The sequence below is a fragment of the Notamacropus eugenii genome, chromosome 2, assembly GCF_028372415.1.
Source record: "Notamacropus eugenii isolate mMacEug1 chromosome 2, mMacEug1.pri_v2, whole genome shotgun sequence".
Classification (NCBI taxonomy): domain Eukaryota; kingdom Metazoa; phylum Chordata; class Mammalia; order Diprotodontia; family Macropodidae; genus Notamacropus; species Notamacropus eugenii.
In genome coordinates, this window is record NC_092873.1 from 476973610 (window position 1) to 476993722 (window position 20113).

At 38.7% G+C, this 20113-nt stretch overlaps 1 protein-coding gene and 1 long non-coding RNA gene across 3 annotated transcripts in view; both read left to right on the plus strand.

The window, feature by feature from the left end:
• SLC19A2 (solute carrier family 19 member 2) overlaps window positions 1-4652 on the plus strand; it is a 35244-nt gene extending 30592 nt beyond the window's left edge. For both annotated transcript variants that reach the window (XM_072648702.1, XM_072648703.1), the window contains 4 exons: window positions 20-242; window positions 1825-2017; window positions 2974-3115; window positions 3937-4652. In XM_072648702.1, the coding sequence (XP_072504803.1) occupies window positions 20-242; window positions 1825-2017; window positions 2974-3115; window positions 3937-4065 (687 nt within the window). In that variant the 3' untranslated portion in view covers window positions 4066-4652. The remainder of the gene's footprint in view (window positions 1-19; window positions 243-1824; window positions 2018-2973; window positions 3116-3936) is intronic.
• An 8319-nt stretch (window positions 4653-12971) lies between these two features.
• On the plus strand, window positions 12972-19847 carry LOC140529788 (uncharacterized). Its single transcript, XR_011975673.1, has 3 exons — window positions 12972-13061; window positions 19303-19368; window positions 19763-19847. It is a non-coding gene; the product is annotated as an uncharacterized lncRNA (long non-coding RNA).
• The last annotated feature ends 266 nt before the right edge of the window (window positions 19848-20113 follow it).

The following is a 20113-nucleotide window of genomic DNA, read 5'->3' on the forward strand; positions in this document are numbered from 1 at the left end:
GACTCCTTTGCCCATGTAGAAATCGAAGCCAGACCGCCTCCTTGTGCTGAAGGTCTTGTGGAAAGATTTCCTGGTGTGCTATTCCTCTCGTCCTCTGCTCTGTTGGTCGGTGTGGTGGGCCCTCTCTACCTGTGGCTATTTCCAAGTGGTGAACTACACACAGGGTCTGTGGGAGCAAGTGATGCCTTCTCGTAATGAGTCCATCTATAATGGAGGTGTGGAGGCAGTTTCAACAATGCTAGGTAAGTTCATCCAGATTTCTGTCTGCATCTGCAACACCCTGATTTCCCATTCAGTTCCGACTGGTCTCTTCACTCTTTCTTTCCAGATGCCATCTTAATTCTCATTTTGAGGCTTTTATTCATGCTCCCCTTTCCCTCCCAACTAAATCTTGCCGGTCCTTCAAGGCTAAACTCAACCCCTTCTTCTTGGAAGCTCTCCTTGGTTGTTGTAGCCCAGGCAATTCCACTCTCTGAATTCCTCTTTTTCCTGGGCCACACCACAAAATTTCGTGCTAAAGATAGTCTTGTGTTATTTACTAATGATTCGTGTATGGAAAACTTATCTTTTCAATTAAAAACTTGAGGGCAAGAACTATCTTGTCTCAGTAAGATGCTATAGTGGATAGAGAGCTAGACTTGGAGTCCAAAAATCTGAGTTTAAATCCTACCTTAGATACCTACTAGACGTGTGGTCATGGCCAAGTCACTGAACTCCTATCTGCCTCAGTTTATTTATCAGTAAAGTGGGAATAATAATACCACCTCCCTTTTAGGGTTGTTATGAGGATCAAATGAGATAATCTTTGTAAAGCACTTGCCGATCTTAAAGCATTGTAGATGTGCTAGCCATTGTCATACATCCTTTGTACTCCACACACCATAATACCACACACTCAGTGCTCAGGAGGTAGTTCTACATTGATCTACAGTCTCTTCCAGCTCTAAAATGTCATGGCAATAATGATAATCATAACTTGCACTCACATGGTGCTTTCAGGTTTGTGGAGTTCTACTGTCCCCACACTGATCCAGGGACATTAGTAACAACAATCATTGTGCCATTTGTGTAGATGAGTAAACAAAGTGAGCTCACTGAGGTTGGTAACCTGCCCATGCTTACATAGCTGGGTAAGTGGCAGACATTTGAACCTAGGTCCCTCCTGACTCCAGTCTAGTATTGTTTCCACTGTTTACTGCTATGCTTTGACAGGAGACCGAGAGGAACATTTCATGGATAACTTTGATGTGCTGAGATAGATGTTAAATGATTTACTGTAGTTCAAGAAGTTTCTTCTTGAGCAAAGTTTTGCATTAAATTCCTTTCCCTGCCACCAGTCTAGTATACCCTTTACTGGAACCCATTTCTTTGATTAAATATTTTTCAAATATAAATTAATTTTTAAAAAATAATTATTGCATCTGGCCAGGTGTGAATTGAAGTTTATTACATGTTTATATATTTAGTAGGTTGCTGAAAGAGTTGGAAATGTTTTTGTTATTTTATTTTTTTACCAAACCGGTGGTTTGTTAGTCTGCAGACATGAGCATAGATGTGCCTAGAAAGGGGTGCTGACACTGTTCTCCTTTATCTTCTGGGGAAGTCAGATCAGAGCTGGTCCCATAGAACGTGTCTATACCCCTTGCTAGACATACCCATAGATGCAAGTAATGTGTTGGCCCAAGATTATCCCAATTCATCCAGAACTATCATATGTCTCCTTTATTGATTTTACTCATTTGTGTTTTAAATCGAATTTCTAGGAATTGTGATTTTGCTTACTTAGGAAAGTGATCCGAGTTTCTTTCCTGCCCTTGTTTTTAGGGGCTGTTGCAGTGTTTTCTGTTGGTTACATAAAAATATCCTGGTCTACATGGGGCGAGATGACACTGTCCCTCTTCTCCCTCCTGATCGCGGCGGCCGTATATGTAATGGACAAAGTGAATAACATCTGGGTGTGCTACTCATCCTATGTTGTCTTCAGAATAATTTACATGCTGCTCATCACCATAGCAACGTACGTATTCAGGTTCCCAGAAACCTGGGAAAAGGGCAGTGAGGCTTTGTGGGAGGCAGGTTGTGGAGAAAGAGCGCTTTTGTTTTTCCCCAAATGGTAACCTGTCAGTTTCTTAAAAACTGGGAGGTAAATATAATGTTCTACTTTTCAAGACAAAAGAATAGTAACTTTTACAATATATACATATACATCTTTATGTAAATATACACAAAAGACACAAAATGTGTGTTCATGTATATACCCTATCTAAATAGAACACACCCCCTCTAGTGGAACCCTGGGCTTTTAGCCAGAACCCCTTGGTCAGAGTTCTTGCTCTGCCACTTTCTGACTACATGTGACCTTGGGCAAATAGTTTAACATCTTTTGAATCTGGTTCCTTGTCTATAAAATTTTTCCCCCTCCCAGGTATTATGAGAATAAAAAGATAAAATTTTGAAATAATTTTTAAAAGATAAAGTGATTTAGAAAGGTAAGGCTTCCCACATACACCCTATGATTTCATCTGCGTTGCCTTCCCTGGTACAAATTGTCAACTCTTTTGTAAGTTAAGAGTCTTGAGAGAGGTTAGGGCTTGTCCCCTGACACCAAGATTTTACGGAGCAAAGGTAGAACTTAAGCTCAGTCTTCCTGAGGCCTTCCAAGCTTGGCACTCTAGTCACCATGCCAACACCAAAGAGTGTTGTGAGGCTTAATTACATTATTACTATTATACACATGAATAGAAAAACATTTATGATGTACTCGCTGAAGAATCCTTTATGAAGCTTTCATATGTACATTTGTATGTAAACCCACAGTTGTTTTTAGCTCTATCCCTGTATGGCCACAAATGTTTTTAATTTGTATGGCAGGAGGATTGAAGTGAGAAGATGCATATGGAGAGTTGGTGAAAATTGTAACCAGCCGGGGAAATAGTCCTTCTGATTAAGTGTTTTTATGCTCTGTGTCCTAAGGTTCCAGATTGCCACTAACCTCAGCATGGAGCGCTATGCTCTGGTGTTTGGTGTGAACACTTTCATTGCCTTGGCTCTACAGACTCTGCTCACTCTGATCGTGGTGGATGCCAGTGGTCTTGGCTTGGAAATCACCACTCAGGTAAGACTGTAGCTTCATTCCTAATGATTATGCTCCCAGTTGGACAAAATAGGGCCACCAAAGTGTCATGCTGGCAGGTGGTTCTATCTGGAGCCCAGTTTCTCTCAGATACTTATTTGATGTTAAGGCTCCCCTATTTTATGTTGAGGTCCTAAGTCATTGGTGTCTAAGATGGGCCTTAGTGAAGAGGTTAGATGGTAGGGGCTTCCCTTCCTCCCACCTAGGTTGTTGTTGATTGATTGTTTCCAGTCTTCTGACTTCTAAAGGACAAATGTGTGGACTACTCATTCTCCCATTTTGACCATATGGATCTCTTGAAAAGAGGAAAAAAATCTGTACAAATGCCTGTGGATAATACAAACACTTTAATTGATCTTATGGTTGTCCTGCATACCTAGTCCTCTGACTCCACATCTGTGGACCTAATTGCTACTCCACCCTGCCTCCTCTGATTCATTCAGGTCTGGAAGGGACCTCATAGTACAGTTGGTCCAGCCCCCTCAGAACCAGGATTTGGACCTTGGACTTCTCACTCCCAGTTTCCAGTGCAGCATGTGGAGTGGATAAACATTCCAGGGCCTGTGAGGGCTGTATGAGCACTGTTGCACAGAGTCCTCCCTCAGCCCTTTTCTGTGTATGCAGCTACTCAGTTAATCTGACCAGTCCTCTTAGCACAGAGGATGGTTTACACTTTACTGCCCTCTATGGAGGAGACCTAACCAGTCTGATTCCATCTCTCATTATGGCGCTCAGGAAGTAGGAGCATCTTTGCTTTGAAATGAAGTCTGTTCACATGCTGTTTTCTTTTTTTTTCCCTGTAGTTCCTGATCTATGCTGGTTACTTTGCATTCATAGCCATGATTTTCCTAATTAACGGTACAGTTGGTGTTATAAAGAAGTACAGAAGGAGGCGAGACACAGAATCCAATTCTCCAGTGACCACTGCATGACCCACAGCCGAGGGGAGCACAACGCCTTAGAACTTGAGCGCTGCTTCCCAAAACAACAGTGCCTGGATGTGAAGTTCGTTGGGTTTTTCCTAAGTTATAGGCATATGTTGATGACAGTGTTTGAATGTGCATTTCTCTGCTTCAGAGCAACCACTTGTAATCTGCGTTCTTGGTGTTCCATAACTGGTCCAATAAGAAACGTTGATTTCATAGATTATTTATGTGAGATAATTTAAGAATGACTTTTTTCTCCCTGTTTTAAATGTCCACTTGCTAAAGTAAAAGCATGGGCTCCAGGGAAAGAGGGACCAGGAGGGGAAGTTCTGTGTTTAATTAGAAAGCAAAGTTCCGGTTTTTCAAGGTCATTCCCATCCGCGTGCCCTGGGACAGAGGCATGGGCCCCATGGGCCATTGTTCTTTAGAACAATGTACTCACCTCTGTTCCATTTATTACCACAGTTTCACGTTTCTTTGTCTACACGTATTCACTTGTTTGTGTTTATGTAAATGATTGTTTCTATCACAAGTGAGCAATATTTGCTGTGGTTCTGTTTCCTAAGGAATATACGTTGTGTGTTTATTTTAAATTATTGTTCTCAGCTCACTGTAAGTTTTCTTAGATGTGTGTGCACTTTCACCAGTACATTGTACATTACTCATTACGCTTCCCAGAGAAGCTCGTACAGGTACAAAGAATGGCAGGCTTGAGGCCTGCTAAGCTGTTCGTTGCCAAATGAACGGACTTTATCAGAAAATTTAGGGGACACTTCATTCTTTAGTATGAAGGACTCTGACTTTATGATGAAACCTAGAATGAATTGTGGGCTGGGGCTCCAACAGGCCGTCTGGTGTTTGCCATCCCTTTAGGCTCTAAACAAGAGGAAGATTTTAAAACCCCTTCACTCCCTGTCTTATCCAAGACAAGATGGTCACCCAAGATCATTCCGGGGGCGGGGGTGGGGGGTGGGGGGGTGGGAGTGTTTTGTTTTATACAAATGGGACCACATAATTTGTAAGACAGGTCTGGGATTGACTGTTGGGTTCTTTACCAGAAATCTGCCTTCAAGTTCAGAAGTGGATCATCTTCAAGATATGATTAAAATGAGAAGTTGATGGTGGTTTCTGTTTCCAAGTTACATGAAGGAAAACAAAATTGTTTCCATTTGATCTTGAAATGTCTCCTATGTGGCTGCCAATGTGTGTGAAACATATCTGTATTTATGTCACATTTTGAGAAGCCAATCAAGCTGAGACAGTGTTGCCTTATTCTGGCTACCCCTGAGTAGCTGCTCTTAACCTGAGTTACTGCTCGTTTTTGTTTTTTGTGATTTTAGAAGGACATTAAACCACATTAGTGATGGAGGGGTAGAGAAGGGAGGGATAAGTGGCAGCTTTCCATCTGCTTTGATTAGGACATATACAATTTGGTGAGGATCATAGGTCATTCCTTTTGCCTTCCTTTAAGATGAACAGGATGGGCAGGAACAAGCTAGGGGAGAAAGGGGGAAATGATTCCTTTGAAGTTATGACTTCTGGATTTGGGGATTTCTCACGTTATTTTCTCTTGTGGGGATTGTTCATTCTAAAACAAGCCACAGTTTGTTGTCACTAAGTGTTTTAGGTTATTTTTTTTAAAGATGAAATAGATTATGGCAAAATCAAAATGTCTGGCTACCAAAGCATTTATTTCCCTATTCTCTGAATGTCAGGTAGACCACATAAACCTTTAGTTATGTAAGAAAAGAAGGTCTTACCTGTGCAGTGAGTTTTTAGAAGAATCCAATTTGCACAGATGAACTTACTGTATATGGTTTTGCAAACAAGTGGAAATTGTCTGTTGTATGTTTTATTCAATTCTGTATAGATTATAAAATTATTTTTATCAAATAAATATTTTATAGTATGTTTCCTTTTTTGCTTTAAAAATATTTTAAAATCAAATATATAGAAAATAACTTTGTAATCACTTCTCCAAATCTGTTGTCTCCAGTTTCAGATTCAATATTACCCCTGTTCTCTCCCAACTTTACTAACTTTTAATTTTTTCTACAGTTTCCAACTTAGGATTTTTACCTTCTACTGTGTCTCTTTAACTTACGTTTTTTTCTTCTATCTAACGTTCCATTACACTATTTAGTATTATCCAGCTGCATTTTGATCTATTACTGTTGTTTCTTTCTTCTGTACATTTTTAATATAGCTAGTATTATTAATCTTATTATTAAGAATTCTTTAAGCCATAACCCTAGATCTGAACTAGTCTTCTCTTTCTACTGCTCATTAGTACTTTTCCCCTCTAAAACTTAATTGATTAAATGCTTTCGTTGATTTATCATCACCACCTGAACAACTGTTCTTTGGCATCTAGTCCTGTGGTTTTTGTGTCCTTGTTCCCCTGCCCCATACACTCCCATTTTCCTTGTTTAGATTGTGTGTGTGTTCATCCTTCGTTGCCAAAGACCATGCCATCAGAGAAATGATGACATGACTTGCACTTGACTTTGTTTTGAGTGAGGGAGGGCTGTGCAGGTCACCAGCCTCCCTTCTCCTCCAGAGCCATCTGAATTTAGTGACCAGATATTCATCAGGATGACTCGAGATGACCCAGGATGAGGCAGTTGGGGTTAAGTGACTTGCCCAATGTCACACAACTAGTGAGTGTCAAGTGTCTGAGGTGAGATTTGAACTCAGGTCCTCCTGACTCCTGCACTGGTGCTCTATCCATTGCACCACCTAGCTGTTCCTTGTTTAGACTGTAAGCTCTCCAAGAGGGACCATTTATTCCTTTGTCTTTAATTACACAGCTCATAATCATGCCATTATGAGTGCTAAAATTTAGATAAATGGGTTGTGTGCGGGATGGGTTCCATCTACTCACCTGCCAGGACTGCAGCAAAAATGCCCATCATTTTTAGGAAGGCTTTTTAATTTAAGACACAAATTAAAATAATATACCAATAAACTCTAGTCCAATGAATGATTTATTCCAATAGACCCCTCAAACACTGTGGTTTATTGAACTCTGGTGACAGTTCTTTATTACCCAGTTTGGGGGACACAATTTCAATGATACAACTTCATATTATCAATTCCCTAAGGTAGAATATCTGTAAAGATTTTTTTTCTTCAGACAAGTACATCAAATTTCTATTACATAAGCATTAAATGCCATTGTAAGGGTTTATGATGGGATGATGAAGGAAATTGAAACATTTTCTTTTATTGGTTTGATAAAATCAGATGACTAGCAGGTTAAATTTTGTTCTAACTACATATCCAATGAAAAATCAACGGGGTTGGAGGGAAAAAAAATCCCTTTGTCTTAAGGTTGAGATGTTTCCTATCTCATGAAACTCTGATATATATGTAAAGAATGTGGATGTCCCAAGAGAAATGTGATCCAAAGTCACTGAAAATAGCAAATGAAAATCTGAACAAATACCCATAAGAGCCACCAGCACTGTTTCTTCTTCTAAATTCTGTCAGTTTTTACCTAAGTTTAAAAGATTCAGGTCTTTATCCTAATGGCCACACCTTCCACAACAACAGATCTCCACCCTTCTCCTCTGCAGTGGACAGCCTTAATTAAGTTCCCCAAAAAATCAAGTTGCGGCCAACCTTTTTTCCTTCCATGATCCCCTCCAGATATGACTGGGCTGATTGGACAGCTAATGTGCTGGTTCCCTGTTACTGACCTGACTTACCAGCTGGGGTAAGACCACTTTGCTGCCATAGTGAGAACCCAGGGCCACCTCCATGTCACCATGAGATACTGGCTTAAGACTAGAGTGATAGAGAAGACAACCACTACAAAATAATTCTTTAACCTGTTATAATTGTGGAAGTCTCTATCTGTTGATACTGCGTAGGATGTTTTTCCTATACACATTAGAAGAGCAGTATAGATGATTAGTGGATAGGGTGCTAGGGTTTGACTTGTCTATGTCAGTTCGGCTGTGTGACCCTGATCAAGACATCTAACCTTTCTGTGTAAGTTTCTGTAAAATGAAGGGGTTGGACTCACTGGCTTTTGAGGTCTTTTCTAGCTCTCAATCTATTATCCTACAACTTAATTGTTTTTCACAAGTCTACATATTTGGAGGAGGTGTTTGTCTTCTTACTTGAATGTATTTCATTTTCAGGCTAAACAAATTTAGGGTGAAAGGTTTAGTAGAACCTTTCTAATGGAGTGCTACTTTAATTAAAATAGAAATTAAGAGCCATTCTCCATATGGTAATTAGGCCTATACCCCAAAAAGTTCAGGGAAGAAGAAAAAGGACCTATGTGTATAAGGACATAGCTGCTCTTTTTGTAGTAGCAAAGAACCAGAACCTGGGGCAGAGGAGGTGCCCATCAGTTGGGGGTTGGCTGAACAAATTGTGGTTTATGAATATAAAGGAAAGAAACAAGCATTTATTAAGTGCTTACTATATACCAAGCACTTTGCTAAATCTTTTACAAATACTTGATCCTTATAGCAATCCTGTGAGGTAGGTGCTATTATCCCCATTTTACCATTGAGGAAACTGAGGCAGGCAGAGATTAAGTGATTTGCCTAGGACCACACAGCTGGGACATATCTGAGGCTGGTTTTGAACTTATTTTCCTGACTGAGGCCCAGTGATCTACTATGCTACTTAGCTGGGATATATTGTTCAAGAAGAAATGATGAAGGGGACTGTTTCAGTGAAATCTGAGAATACTTGCATGAACTGATAGAGAGTGGAGTGAATAGAACCAGGAGAACGTGATATAATAATAACACTGGAATAAAACAACTTTGAAAGACAAGAAGGCTGACTAATGCATTGGCCAAACATGTTTCCTACCCGCCTCTTGAGTGAGAGGTAATGGACGAGGCATATATTTTTTTTAATACAATCAGTATATGAATTTGTTTTGGACTATGCATATTTGTTACAAGGATTTTATTTAATTTCCCCCCAGTGATTAGGGGTTGGAGTATGAGAGAGAAAACTGATTTTCATTCATTGAAAAAAATTGCTTAAAAATTAAATAAGGGATTTAAGAAATTTTTTTAAAAAAAGACAAGTTGCAAAGAAGAAAGCTTAGAATCAATGTATGGAAAATCTTGGCAGAGATTAAAACTGTCCAAAGTGGGCTATGTAGATATGCAGTGGGTTCCCCCTCACTGAAGGCCTTCGAGCCAGGGCTGGTTGACTTGGCCATGTTATAGAAGTGATTCTTGGTCAAGTATGGATGGAACTCAGATTCTGGGAACTGAAATTGTGACATCCTCTGGAGGTGAATGAGAGGCAAATAGTGTTTTGAAGGTCACCAGTCATTTTATTCACATTGCACAGAACTATATAACCTAAGCACAGACAGTACTGTTGCCAAAGTTTGATGGGGGAAAAAAAAGCATTTCTTTGTGTATTGTTTCCTGAAAAGGATACATACTTGTCAGGGGAGAGATTTTCAAACTGAACTTAAGGTGTCCAACCTAACAAGAATGAAGAGTTACAGGACTATTCCTTAACCCCCAGGCTGGGGGATTCTGAACCTGAACACATTAGTCAGGATATACTAGTTAAAATGGGCAGCTAGATGGTGTAGTGGATAGAGTGCTAGGCCTGGAATTAGGAGGGCATCTTCCTGAGTCCAAATCCAGCCTCAAATACTAGCCATGTGACCCGGGTGTTTGCCTCAATTTTCTCATCTGTAAGCTGAGAAAAAGAAGGGGATGGCAAACCACTCCAGTACCTTGGCCAAGAAAATCCCAAATGAGGTCACAAAGTTGGACGTGACTGAAAAGCAACAGCAGCATTACTAAAGCAGATGTAGTCTCTTTCACCAACCAGAACAGGAGATACGCTGCAGGGCAGTCTTTTAATCCTATCAGGAATGAATGCCACTTGATTTATACGATATTTTCTTATGTGAGCATGAGAACTGTCGCTGTCCATGGATTGATACACTTTTAGGAATCAGAAGTTGAAGATAATGACACTACCTATAATATGTGAATAGACAGAAGTATGGCCAGTGTCTGGAAGAGGGAGAAACTAGTATCTCAAAAGCTGGACCACCTCAGTTCATAACATCTAAAATACTTGTAAAAATTAGGACATTGATAAAATGTAGGATAATGAAATTTAAAATCTTATTATAGTTTTAGGCAGAAGCATAACATTTTCATGAAACCCATATGGAAATATGACAACAGACAAACCTGATTAGCTCACACAAAAGTACACTGTGATGAACTGAATTATACACGGACTGCAGAAATCATACCAAAGATAACTTTTGATTCCAGTCCTTAGCATAGTGCCTGGCACATGGCAAGTGCTTGATTAATGCTTGCTGAGTTCTGAACAGAAGAATTGCACACTATTAAACAACTATCATGAGATACAGATTCAAATCACTAATTCTGAAAGAAATGCAAATCAAAATAATTCTGAAGTTTCACTTCACATTAGCAAATTTTTGAAGAAGTCAGAAGTTGAGAATAATCAGTGTCACAGAGATTGTGGAAAGACAGGCAAACGAATAACACACTGTTGGTGAAGAAATAAATTGATCCAACCATTCTGAAAAAGTTTGCAGTGATGCTATGAAAGTGACTAAAATGGCCATAGCCTTTCAATGGAAAGATGGCACTGGTAGGCAAATACCCTGAGGAGATCAAAGACAAAAAAAATGTAGGCTCATAGACTTAGGACTTGAAGGAACTTCAGTGATCATCACATCTAATTCCTTCATTGAACAGTGAAAGTCAGGCCCATAGAGGTTTGCCATGGAATTTGCCCAAGCTTAAATGGCATCACATGATAGATGTAAAACTCAAACTGAGGTCCTCTTTTCCAGAGGCTATGTCTTTACCACTGTACATGGAACCTTTCAAATATATCTAGAGCAACACTTTTTGTAGTAACAAAATAATAATCAACATCCATAGGTTGCTGCCTAATGATCAGAGAAGAGCTAAACATATTGCATGAATATAATGAAGTATAGTAATATTGCCTTTGATCTTCTTGGGATATATATCTACAATGTAAGAAACAATGGATATGAAGCACGAAGAGAAGAGTGGGAAGACATACGTACTAATGCAAAGTAAAGTAAGCAGAACCAGGAAAATAATATACACAGTGACCACAATTATGTGAATGGAAAGAACGAAAGAAAAATTGAAACTGAATATTATGAATTTATAATGACCAAACTTGATCCTAAAGAAGAGATTAGAATACAGCTCCCTCCACTAATTGCAAAATTTGGGAAAGGGGAAGCAAGAGTGGGACTAAGGATGTAGAAGATGCATATATGAGATTGGTTAATTATGCTAATATTTTCTCTCTTTTATCATTCCCATGACCTCTGGGGTTAAAAAAAGGGGGATGCTGGAATAAGCCTTTACACAGAGTGATTAAAGATGAAAAGGACTCATATAGGCAAAAATATTTATACTAGTTATCCTCATAGGAGTTAAAACTAGAAAATAAGAGGGTACTCACCTATTGTGGAATAGCTAAACAAACTAAGGCATATGAATATAATGGAATGTTATTGTGCCAAAAAAAAGGAAACCTACATGTTTCAGAGGAAACTAGGAAGTCCTCTGAAATAATGCAGATGAAATGAGTAGAACCAAGACATACAATGAAAACAATATTATAAAGAAAAAAGACTTTGAAATACTTTAGAATTCTTATCAATGCAATGATAAACTGTGAGCCCAAAAGACAAAAAAATGTGACACACCTTCTACCAGAGAGGCTAAGGAGAATGAGACATATGTTTTTGGAGATTGTATGCAGGAATTTATTTTGCTGGACTAAATATATTTGTTATAGTGGTTTTGTTATTTTTTATTGTTCAGTTGAGGGGCAGTGAAATGGAGAGATAAATACTTGTAAAAATTAATTAATTAAAGGAATCTGTCACTCTAGATAAAGTGTTGGAATTCCAAAGGTTTCCATGTTTGAGTTGAATCAGGTCATGGAACTATCTGATGTCACAGGGTACTGAGGTTGCCTGGTTCTTCAGGATGTTGTTGCATCAATTAAGTTGGTGAGTAATGGAAGATATGTCTAGAGAAGCCTCCTTGGAGCAGATTTAATTATTGTGAAATGGATTCATTATTACTATTTGAGTTATTTGAAGAACTCAGCAAGGATTCAGTAAAGCACCTTCTATGAACCTTGGAGGTTGTTGTTGTGTTTGTCCTTCGTTTTTGAAGAAGACCATGACATCAGAAAAATGATGACATGGCTTGCACCTGACTTTGTTTTGAGTGAGAGAGGGCTGTGCAAGGTCACCAGCCTCACAGAAACAGAGAGAGAGAGAGAGAGAGAGAGAGAGAGAGAGAGAGAGAGAGAGAGAGAGAGAGAGAAGGAAAGAGAGAAAGAAAGGAAGAAAGAAAGAAAGAAAGAAAGAGAAGAAAGAAAGAAAGAAAGAAAGAAAGAAAGAAAGAAAGAAAGAAAGAAGGAAGGAAGGAAGGAAGGAAGGGAAGGAAGGAAGGAAGGAAGGAAGGAAGGAAGAAGAAAGAAAGAAAGAAAGAAAGAAAGAAAGAAAGAAAGAAAGAAAGAAAGAAAGAAAGAAAAGAAAGAAAGAAAGGAAGAAAGAAAGAAAAAGAAAAAAAGAAATGTAGCTAGTAAAGCTCAAGTTAACTGGGCATCCTCTGGCCATTCAAATTTACCTTCCTTTGGAGAGGAGAAGGAAGGACAGGGGGAGACAGAAGGGAGAGGATGAGTTGAGTTACCCAGCCAGCTGGATCTCCATTCAGGCAACTCAATCTACTCACAAGTTGTGTTTGTCTTTTGTTTTTCAAAGAAGACCATGACATCAGAGAAGAGATGACATGACTTGTACATGACTTTGTTTTGAGTGAGGGAGAGCTGTGCAAGGTCACCAGACTCACTTTCTCCTCCTGAGCTATCTGAATCCTTGGAGTAATTATTTTTTGAATAATGGAGATCTTGAAGAACTACAGAGTTCCCAGCATGCTGCTCAGGACACATCAGTGAGTATTAAAGATATGCTCAAATACAGCAAGGAAGTGTTGCCCCAAAGGTAGTGAGGGACCAGTAGGCTGATTCTTCAGTGTTCACAGAGAAGAGGCAACTTGAAATTCATGCACTTTGGGAGATAAGTCAGCACTTAGGATTCAAAAGGTTATGAGTACAATTTTATGAAGAGAAAGTATCTAAGACTGTTTGTCAGTTATTTGTGGAGTAGAAAAGAATGTAGACCTGGAGGTTGAGTGAAGGAAAGGGAAGTCTAAATTGAGGCAAATGGGAAAAGAGGATCTGTAGAATGTTGTTATGCTAAATGGAGTGCATCCTTTGTATTGTACAAATCAATGAATTGGTATACATTAATTAAGCACCTAAATTATGCTAAGCAGTGGCAATATAAAAAGAGGCTTGCCCTGAAAGAGCTTACAATCTAATGGAATTACAAAGACTGAGTTCCTTATCAGGTAATTAAATTTTTATGATAACCCTATCAAAAAAGAATTCAGAGAGGGATATAGTCAAAACTTACCATCTTATGGCTAAAAAAATTAAAAGAAACTCTTACTTATCAAATTCTATAACTAGCCTAACATGATAGTACCTGTACTGAGTCTCCTGAGTCCTACTTTAAATTGCCTTTTAATACCTTTTACTTTAAATTAAATGTCTATTAAAAGACATTTTAACTTCCTTGGATTCTGTGGTCCAAAGCTGTGGGGGCCAGAAGAATAGTCAAGAGATTGAAAAGTTGTTTTAATCCTTACTAGGGGTAGGATAATCTTTGGGAAACTTGCTAAGTGTATTTAGGAAGAATCTTGGATTTGAGTTAAATTTTCTCTGATCAGTTTTCCAGCTTTAGAGAATAATGAAATCTGATTATTTTCTCCCCTTAAAAGCCAAGGAATACATCATTTAGTTGAAAGGAACTGTGGATTGGGCTCTTTTTCTCTTGGTATTTGAAAAAATATTTTTTGGTTAATGTGGACTATTCCCATACTAGCTATTTTTAAAGCATGAATGAATGTCTCAAAAATAACTTAAGTAAAATGAAAGAAGCACTGACCTTCTAGTCTGTTTTGCTACAGTATATGAAGAACTGTCCAAAAATTTGTAATTTTCCTTGCTCATTGTAGTCATGCTATATTTCTTAAGTACTAAGGACTACACCTGCAGTTTCAACAGTATAAAAAACTCTCAAATAAAGAAACTTCCCATACCAATGTAGGCTGGCATTTTCCCTTTAACTAACAGTGTGAGAGTGGCCTATATTATAGGACAATTCAGTGACTTGGCCAACGTCACACAGCCAATATGTTTCACAGGTCCATCCTGATTCTGTCCAGCTCTCTTGTCTACTCTGCCACAGTTTCTCTGAGCAGTTTTAATGTATCACTGGAGTTAGAGAACAGTCATTAAGATATATGAATAAAACTAGGACACATTCCCATAAAATGTTATGACAGTCAGACCTTAGATAACTGAAATCACATTTGCTTGAATTATCTGACTCTAAAAATTTCACAAGCAGGAAGACTTTTTAACAAGCTCTCTTCAGGAAATCCTAACTCCAAGCTCCATTAGGTGTGAGATTTCAGCAAATTCCATGTCCTACTGAGTCAGAGAACCATAGAACTACCTGGTGTTACAGGGATTGATGAGTTCACCTGTGCTCCTACAAGCTCTAGAACATTTTCTATAATGACAAGAAGTCCAGATTGTTCCATATTCTCAACAAGTTGCTATCTTAAGGAGAGGTGGGTCTCATCATGATCTTTTATTCAGTTTCCCTGTTGCAACTCCTGGTTATGAAAATTCAGACACCATTATGTAACTGATTTGTTCTATCATGCTGCTACTGATGAACTGGTGGTGTCATTTATGTCAAAGGGATATACAGTGGTCATTTAAGTTATATAGGGATATACTAAAAATATTTTAAAAGATGAACTCATGACTAGAAATGGAATAACACGCCAAGAACATGAAAAATGAAGATGGCTTAAGGACTTTTTTGCCACCATTATAAACAGTCAATGACCAAAAGGATAACTTATAAAGCTGAAAAGATAATTAGCAAAAGACTAGGAAAATTTCCTCCTCCACTCCCAGCCCCCCATATCTCACAAGAACATACACTACTAGCACTCACCAGTTCACTAGGTCAAGAAGGTAGCGACTTTCTCCTTTGTCACAGTGACTCCACTGTCAATTCTGATTCTCCTGAAATTGTCACTAATAGGAAGTTGGCCTTTTAAAGTAAATCAATGAAGCAGGTATCAAGTATGCCAAATGATAACATAAGCCAATATAGTATAGTGGAAAGAAGATTCATTGGCTCTGGAGTCAAAGGACATGGATTCAGATCTTGCTTCTGATTTTACAACTAGCATGACTTAACCCACCATTTTCTCATCTGGAACATGAGGGTTAGATGAGATGGACTCTGAGGTCTCTTCCAGCCCTAAATTTATGCCTCTATGATTCTCTGATAAGAAACATTTCAAAGACTCCTGGCCAAGTTGAAATTTATGGTACAAAATGGCCCTAGGCATTTCAGAGAGAGTTCACCCAGGGTGATGTCATTAGGTTATTACATCTCCTCAGCATTTTTCCAAGGTTTTGGATGAGTGACAAACAACTGGAGAGAAGATATAGAAGATTAAAAGTGGGTGGAGAGGAGAGAAAGAAGAAAGACCTGGGACCGGTGAAATAAGAGGTCTGCTAGACTGGGTTCCTTATCATTAAATAAAATAACTGAAAGAACTAGATCATGAAGTAGACAAAGAGAGCTGGGCCAGGAGTCAGGAAGACCTAAGTTCAAACCTGACTTTAGACATTTACACTTACTCTCTCTGTGACCTTGGGCAAGTCACTTAACCTTTGTTTTTCTGATTTCTTCAACTCAGAAATGAAGATAATAAAGCACCTACATCTACCTTACCAGATTGGTGCCATATAAATGCTAACTATGTTTATTACTACTGTTATTAGAGTCAAAATTATTAATCTATAGAGGGGTACACTCCACCTTCCCATTTAGGGGTTGACACAACAAACATCCAGAAGAAAGAAAAAAAGCAGTCGTTGAGTGCTCACCATGTGCCAGGGACTGTATGGACACTTTACAGTTATTATCTCATTTGATCTTCACAACTACTTTGGGAGGCAGGTGTTATTATTATTTCCATTTTAGCACCTTAGAATATATAGGTTGTACTAAATGATATCTCAGGTCCCTTCCAGTCCTAAAAGCCTTTTTTTCCCTTGGCATTTCTGTACTTTACTAGGATTTAGAGCCTGATAGGGCTGTGGCTTCATGAATTATATTAGGTAAAGAAAATAATATATTAAAAAATCTGTTAACAGCATGACATTTAATTAGGAGAATGAATAGGATGTGGCAGATGTAGTAGCTTCCAAGACAGGAATTAACAACATAGTCACAGTGAAGGCACATCCAGAATAAATGCTCAATGAAACCTTGATGATTAATTTACTGCTTTTGAGTATTTGTAATTTTCTGGAAGTATTTATTCCCTTCACCAGTGCAGATCACAGGCTTCCAATGACTTAGAAGGTGGTCTTTGAGGCAATTTTTTGGGATGAAAATAGTATTAGATTAAGAGTCAGATGACTTACTTCAAATCCCAGTTTTTCCACTTATCACTTACATAATCTTGAACCAGTCCAGCAACATCCATAAAACTCAGGATCCTCATCTATAAAATGAAAAGGTTGGCTTAGATGACCTCTGAGGTCCCTTATGTATCTGAAGCTACAATATGATATCACCTTTGGTGGGTACCCTAGGTGCTGAAAAACATTCATCATCCTGTAGCCAAGCTGATGATGAGTCTCTGAACTCTCAGCTCAATCCTCAGACAACATACTTTACCTCAATGGCCTGGCCCTCCAAACCTTTCCAGATTGAAAAGACATACCAGGGCTTAAGCCAGGATAACTTCCACGTCATTATGCTACATTGAAGACATTGCTTTCCTTAGCCTTTTCTTTTCTCCTTGCCATTGGGCTACAGGATCCCCTCCTCTGCTGTGAATAGAAGCAGTATTACTGATTCTTCAGACTCCTACCAATGGTCCTGTTTACAAGACAAAAGAGGATCCTTTAGCCAGGTGTCAAAGAGGAAGGAGCTACTGAAAGCGTTACCTCTGAAAAGGACTTTAAGGGACCAGACATGTGTCACAAAGATGGAGGAGGAAATGAGCAAAGGGAATCCAATGTTCCAAGGAGAACAAGTTATTCCACAGTTAAAAGAATGGGAGCCAGTGACTGTACAACTTTTCAGTCTTCCTGATGATTTCATGAGAACATGATAATGTTGTTGTTGAGTCATTTCAGTCATGTCTGACTCATAGTGATCCCATCTGGGGTTTTCTCGGCAAAGATACTAAAACAGTTTGCCATTTCCTTCTTCAGCTCATTTACAGATGAGAAAACTAAGGCAAACAGAGTTAAGTGATTTGCCTAGGGTCACACAGCTAGTAAACATCTGAGGCCAGATCTGAACTCAGGAAGATGAGTCTTTCTGACTCCAGGTCTGGCACTCTATGCACTGTGCCACATAGCTACCCTTTAATAATATTAGCAGGTGACAACATTCTTGGCTAATGCCCACTTTATAGGATGAACCATTATTTTCATAGTATAACAGGGATAAGGACAGGACTTGTGATTTCATGGGTCCAGGGAGCTCCTGGTGAAGCCAATTCCTCTGCCAATGCCAGCTGGCACCTTTGCCACTGAGAGTCATAGAATGTTGCATGGAGCACTAAGAGGTTAAGTAATTTGTCAGCATCACATAGTCAGTATGTGTCAGGGACAGATGGTTAACTCATCCAGGTCTATCCTGGTCTACTCTCTCTTTCCACCATGGAACACTGGCTTTCTCATGTTAAGAATTTATGTTCTTAATAATGTTAATATTTATGTTCTTTAAGAACATTACTTAACATCTGCCTGTGGATAATGGCTAGGGAGAAAGAAGAATCTGCATAGAAGAATAAGGGGAGAAAGAATAAAAGAGGTGGAGAAACTAATAAGATAATGGAGGGGAAACTTATTTGCAGATTTAGAAGTTAATCTTAGAAGCTAAACAGTTATCTTGATCACTTGAAACCTCTGCAGAAACTAGGAAAAGATATATACAAGATACAATGTATATACATTGTATATGTATACAATGTATATATATTATATATACAATGTGTATATATAAGATACAATGAAAACCTATGAACTTATAAAAATGATTCTGTCCCCCTGGGTTTCATGGACATCATTTCACATTAACAAGTATGGTCAAATTGTAGCCCTTACCCAGAGTAATTATTGCTCATAGAAAAATACTGGACTAACACACTTGGGGGCTCAAACTAATGTAACCAAATGGTGTGCCACAATGGTGTCATTAAAGCCTGAAGTCATATATCTTTTGGGAACAATAGCTATTTGTTGAATGTTTCTTTAATAATCTCTTTATAAAAGAAATTGAGTTTTTAAATAACGTGGAAACTCCCGCAAAAAAATAATTCCCTCTCAAAGTTGTTTTGCCTGCTTTATTGTTGTATCACTGGATTTCAATGGTCCCTCATCTTTCCCTTATTTCTTGTCCAACTTATTAATACTCCGTAACTACTATATTAGGGCAGCTAGGTGGCAAAGTGGATACAGTGCCAGGCCTGGAATTAGGAAGACCCAAATCTGGTCTCAGACACTTATTAGCTGTGTGACCCTGGGCAAATCACTTAATGCTGTTTGCCTTAGTTTCCTCATCTGTAAAATGAGTTAGAGAAGGAAATGGCAAACCATTCCAATCTATTTGCCAAAAAAAAAAAACCCAAGTGGGGTCATGGAGAGTCAGACATGTCTGAAAAGACTGAATAACAGCTACATTGCTTCAATATTAAAAACATTAGCATTTATGATCAAGAAATAACTTGGAATACAGGAACAGAATACAGCAGAATACAGGAAACCAGAATAAAACTTTTATTATTATTTTGATTATTCCCTCCTTGCATTATCTTAATGCAAAAAAATTGTTCCATTTTGTCTAATTCATCTTTTCCAACTCCCTCTTAACAGTCAAGGAAACTGGGACACAGAAAGATTAAGTGATTTGACAAAGGTTATACTAGGAGTAAATGGTAGGGCCTAGATATGAACCTATGACTGACTTCTGACTGCAAACTCAGCACTCTTTCCATTATATTTCCATATTACCAGCTAGACCTGATCTCTCTCCAAACCTCTCTCTCTACTGAAGACACCATCATATCTTCACTCACTCAGGTTAGTAACCTTGGAATCTCCTTGAACTCTTTCCCCTACCTCATCACCCCTCCCCAAAAACGTTATCCCTCCTCTCCATATCCAACTGGTTGGCAAGAGGTAGCAGGGCAGAGTGGAAGGAACACTAACTTGGAGTCAGAGAACTTGAATTCAAATCCCAGTCTGGCCATTGGCCTGTATATCTTTGGATAAATCACAACTTCCCTTAACCTCAGTTACATCATCTTTAAAATGAGGGTTGTTGTACTAGATGACCTCTAAGGTCTCTTCTAGTGATAAAATTGTCATCAAGTGGTTTCAGCCCTGAAAAATCCTGGCCCTCAAGAGACAGAATCAATATTGCTCTCATAATCTCTGATTTATGCCTACTGAGTGGGTTTCTTTATCTCTTCAGTCACCAACCATCTTTGATATAACCCCAAGTGACAAGGACCATGAGGAGCAACCAGGATTCTCTGATTGCAAGTATCCTTTAGCAAGGGGCTCATTGGAAGAGATCAGAAGGTAGGATCAACCCCTTGCATGTTTCATAGTATGACCCCCACAGATGGCTGCTCACCAAGTGACAAGATTTTTTTCACTCATGACAAGTGATTAAAGTCCACTAAGATATGGAGGAGTTATTATCTACATTGGTGGAGACAGACTCACAAAGCTGAAATCTTAGAACCTTAATTGAAATAGTTAATTCATGATCTCAGTGCAGTATTTGTATCCATTTATTCTGTACAGATTATATATTCTT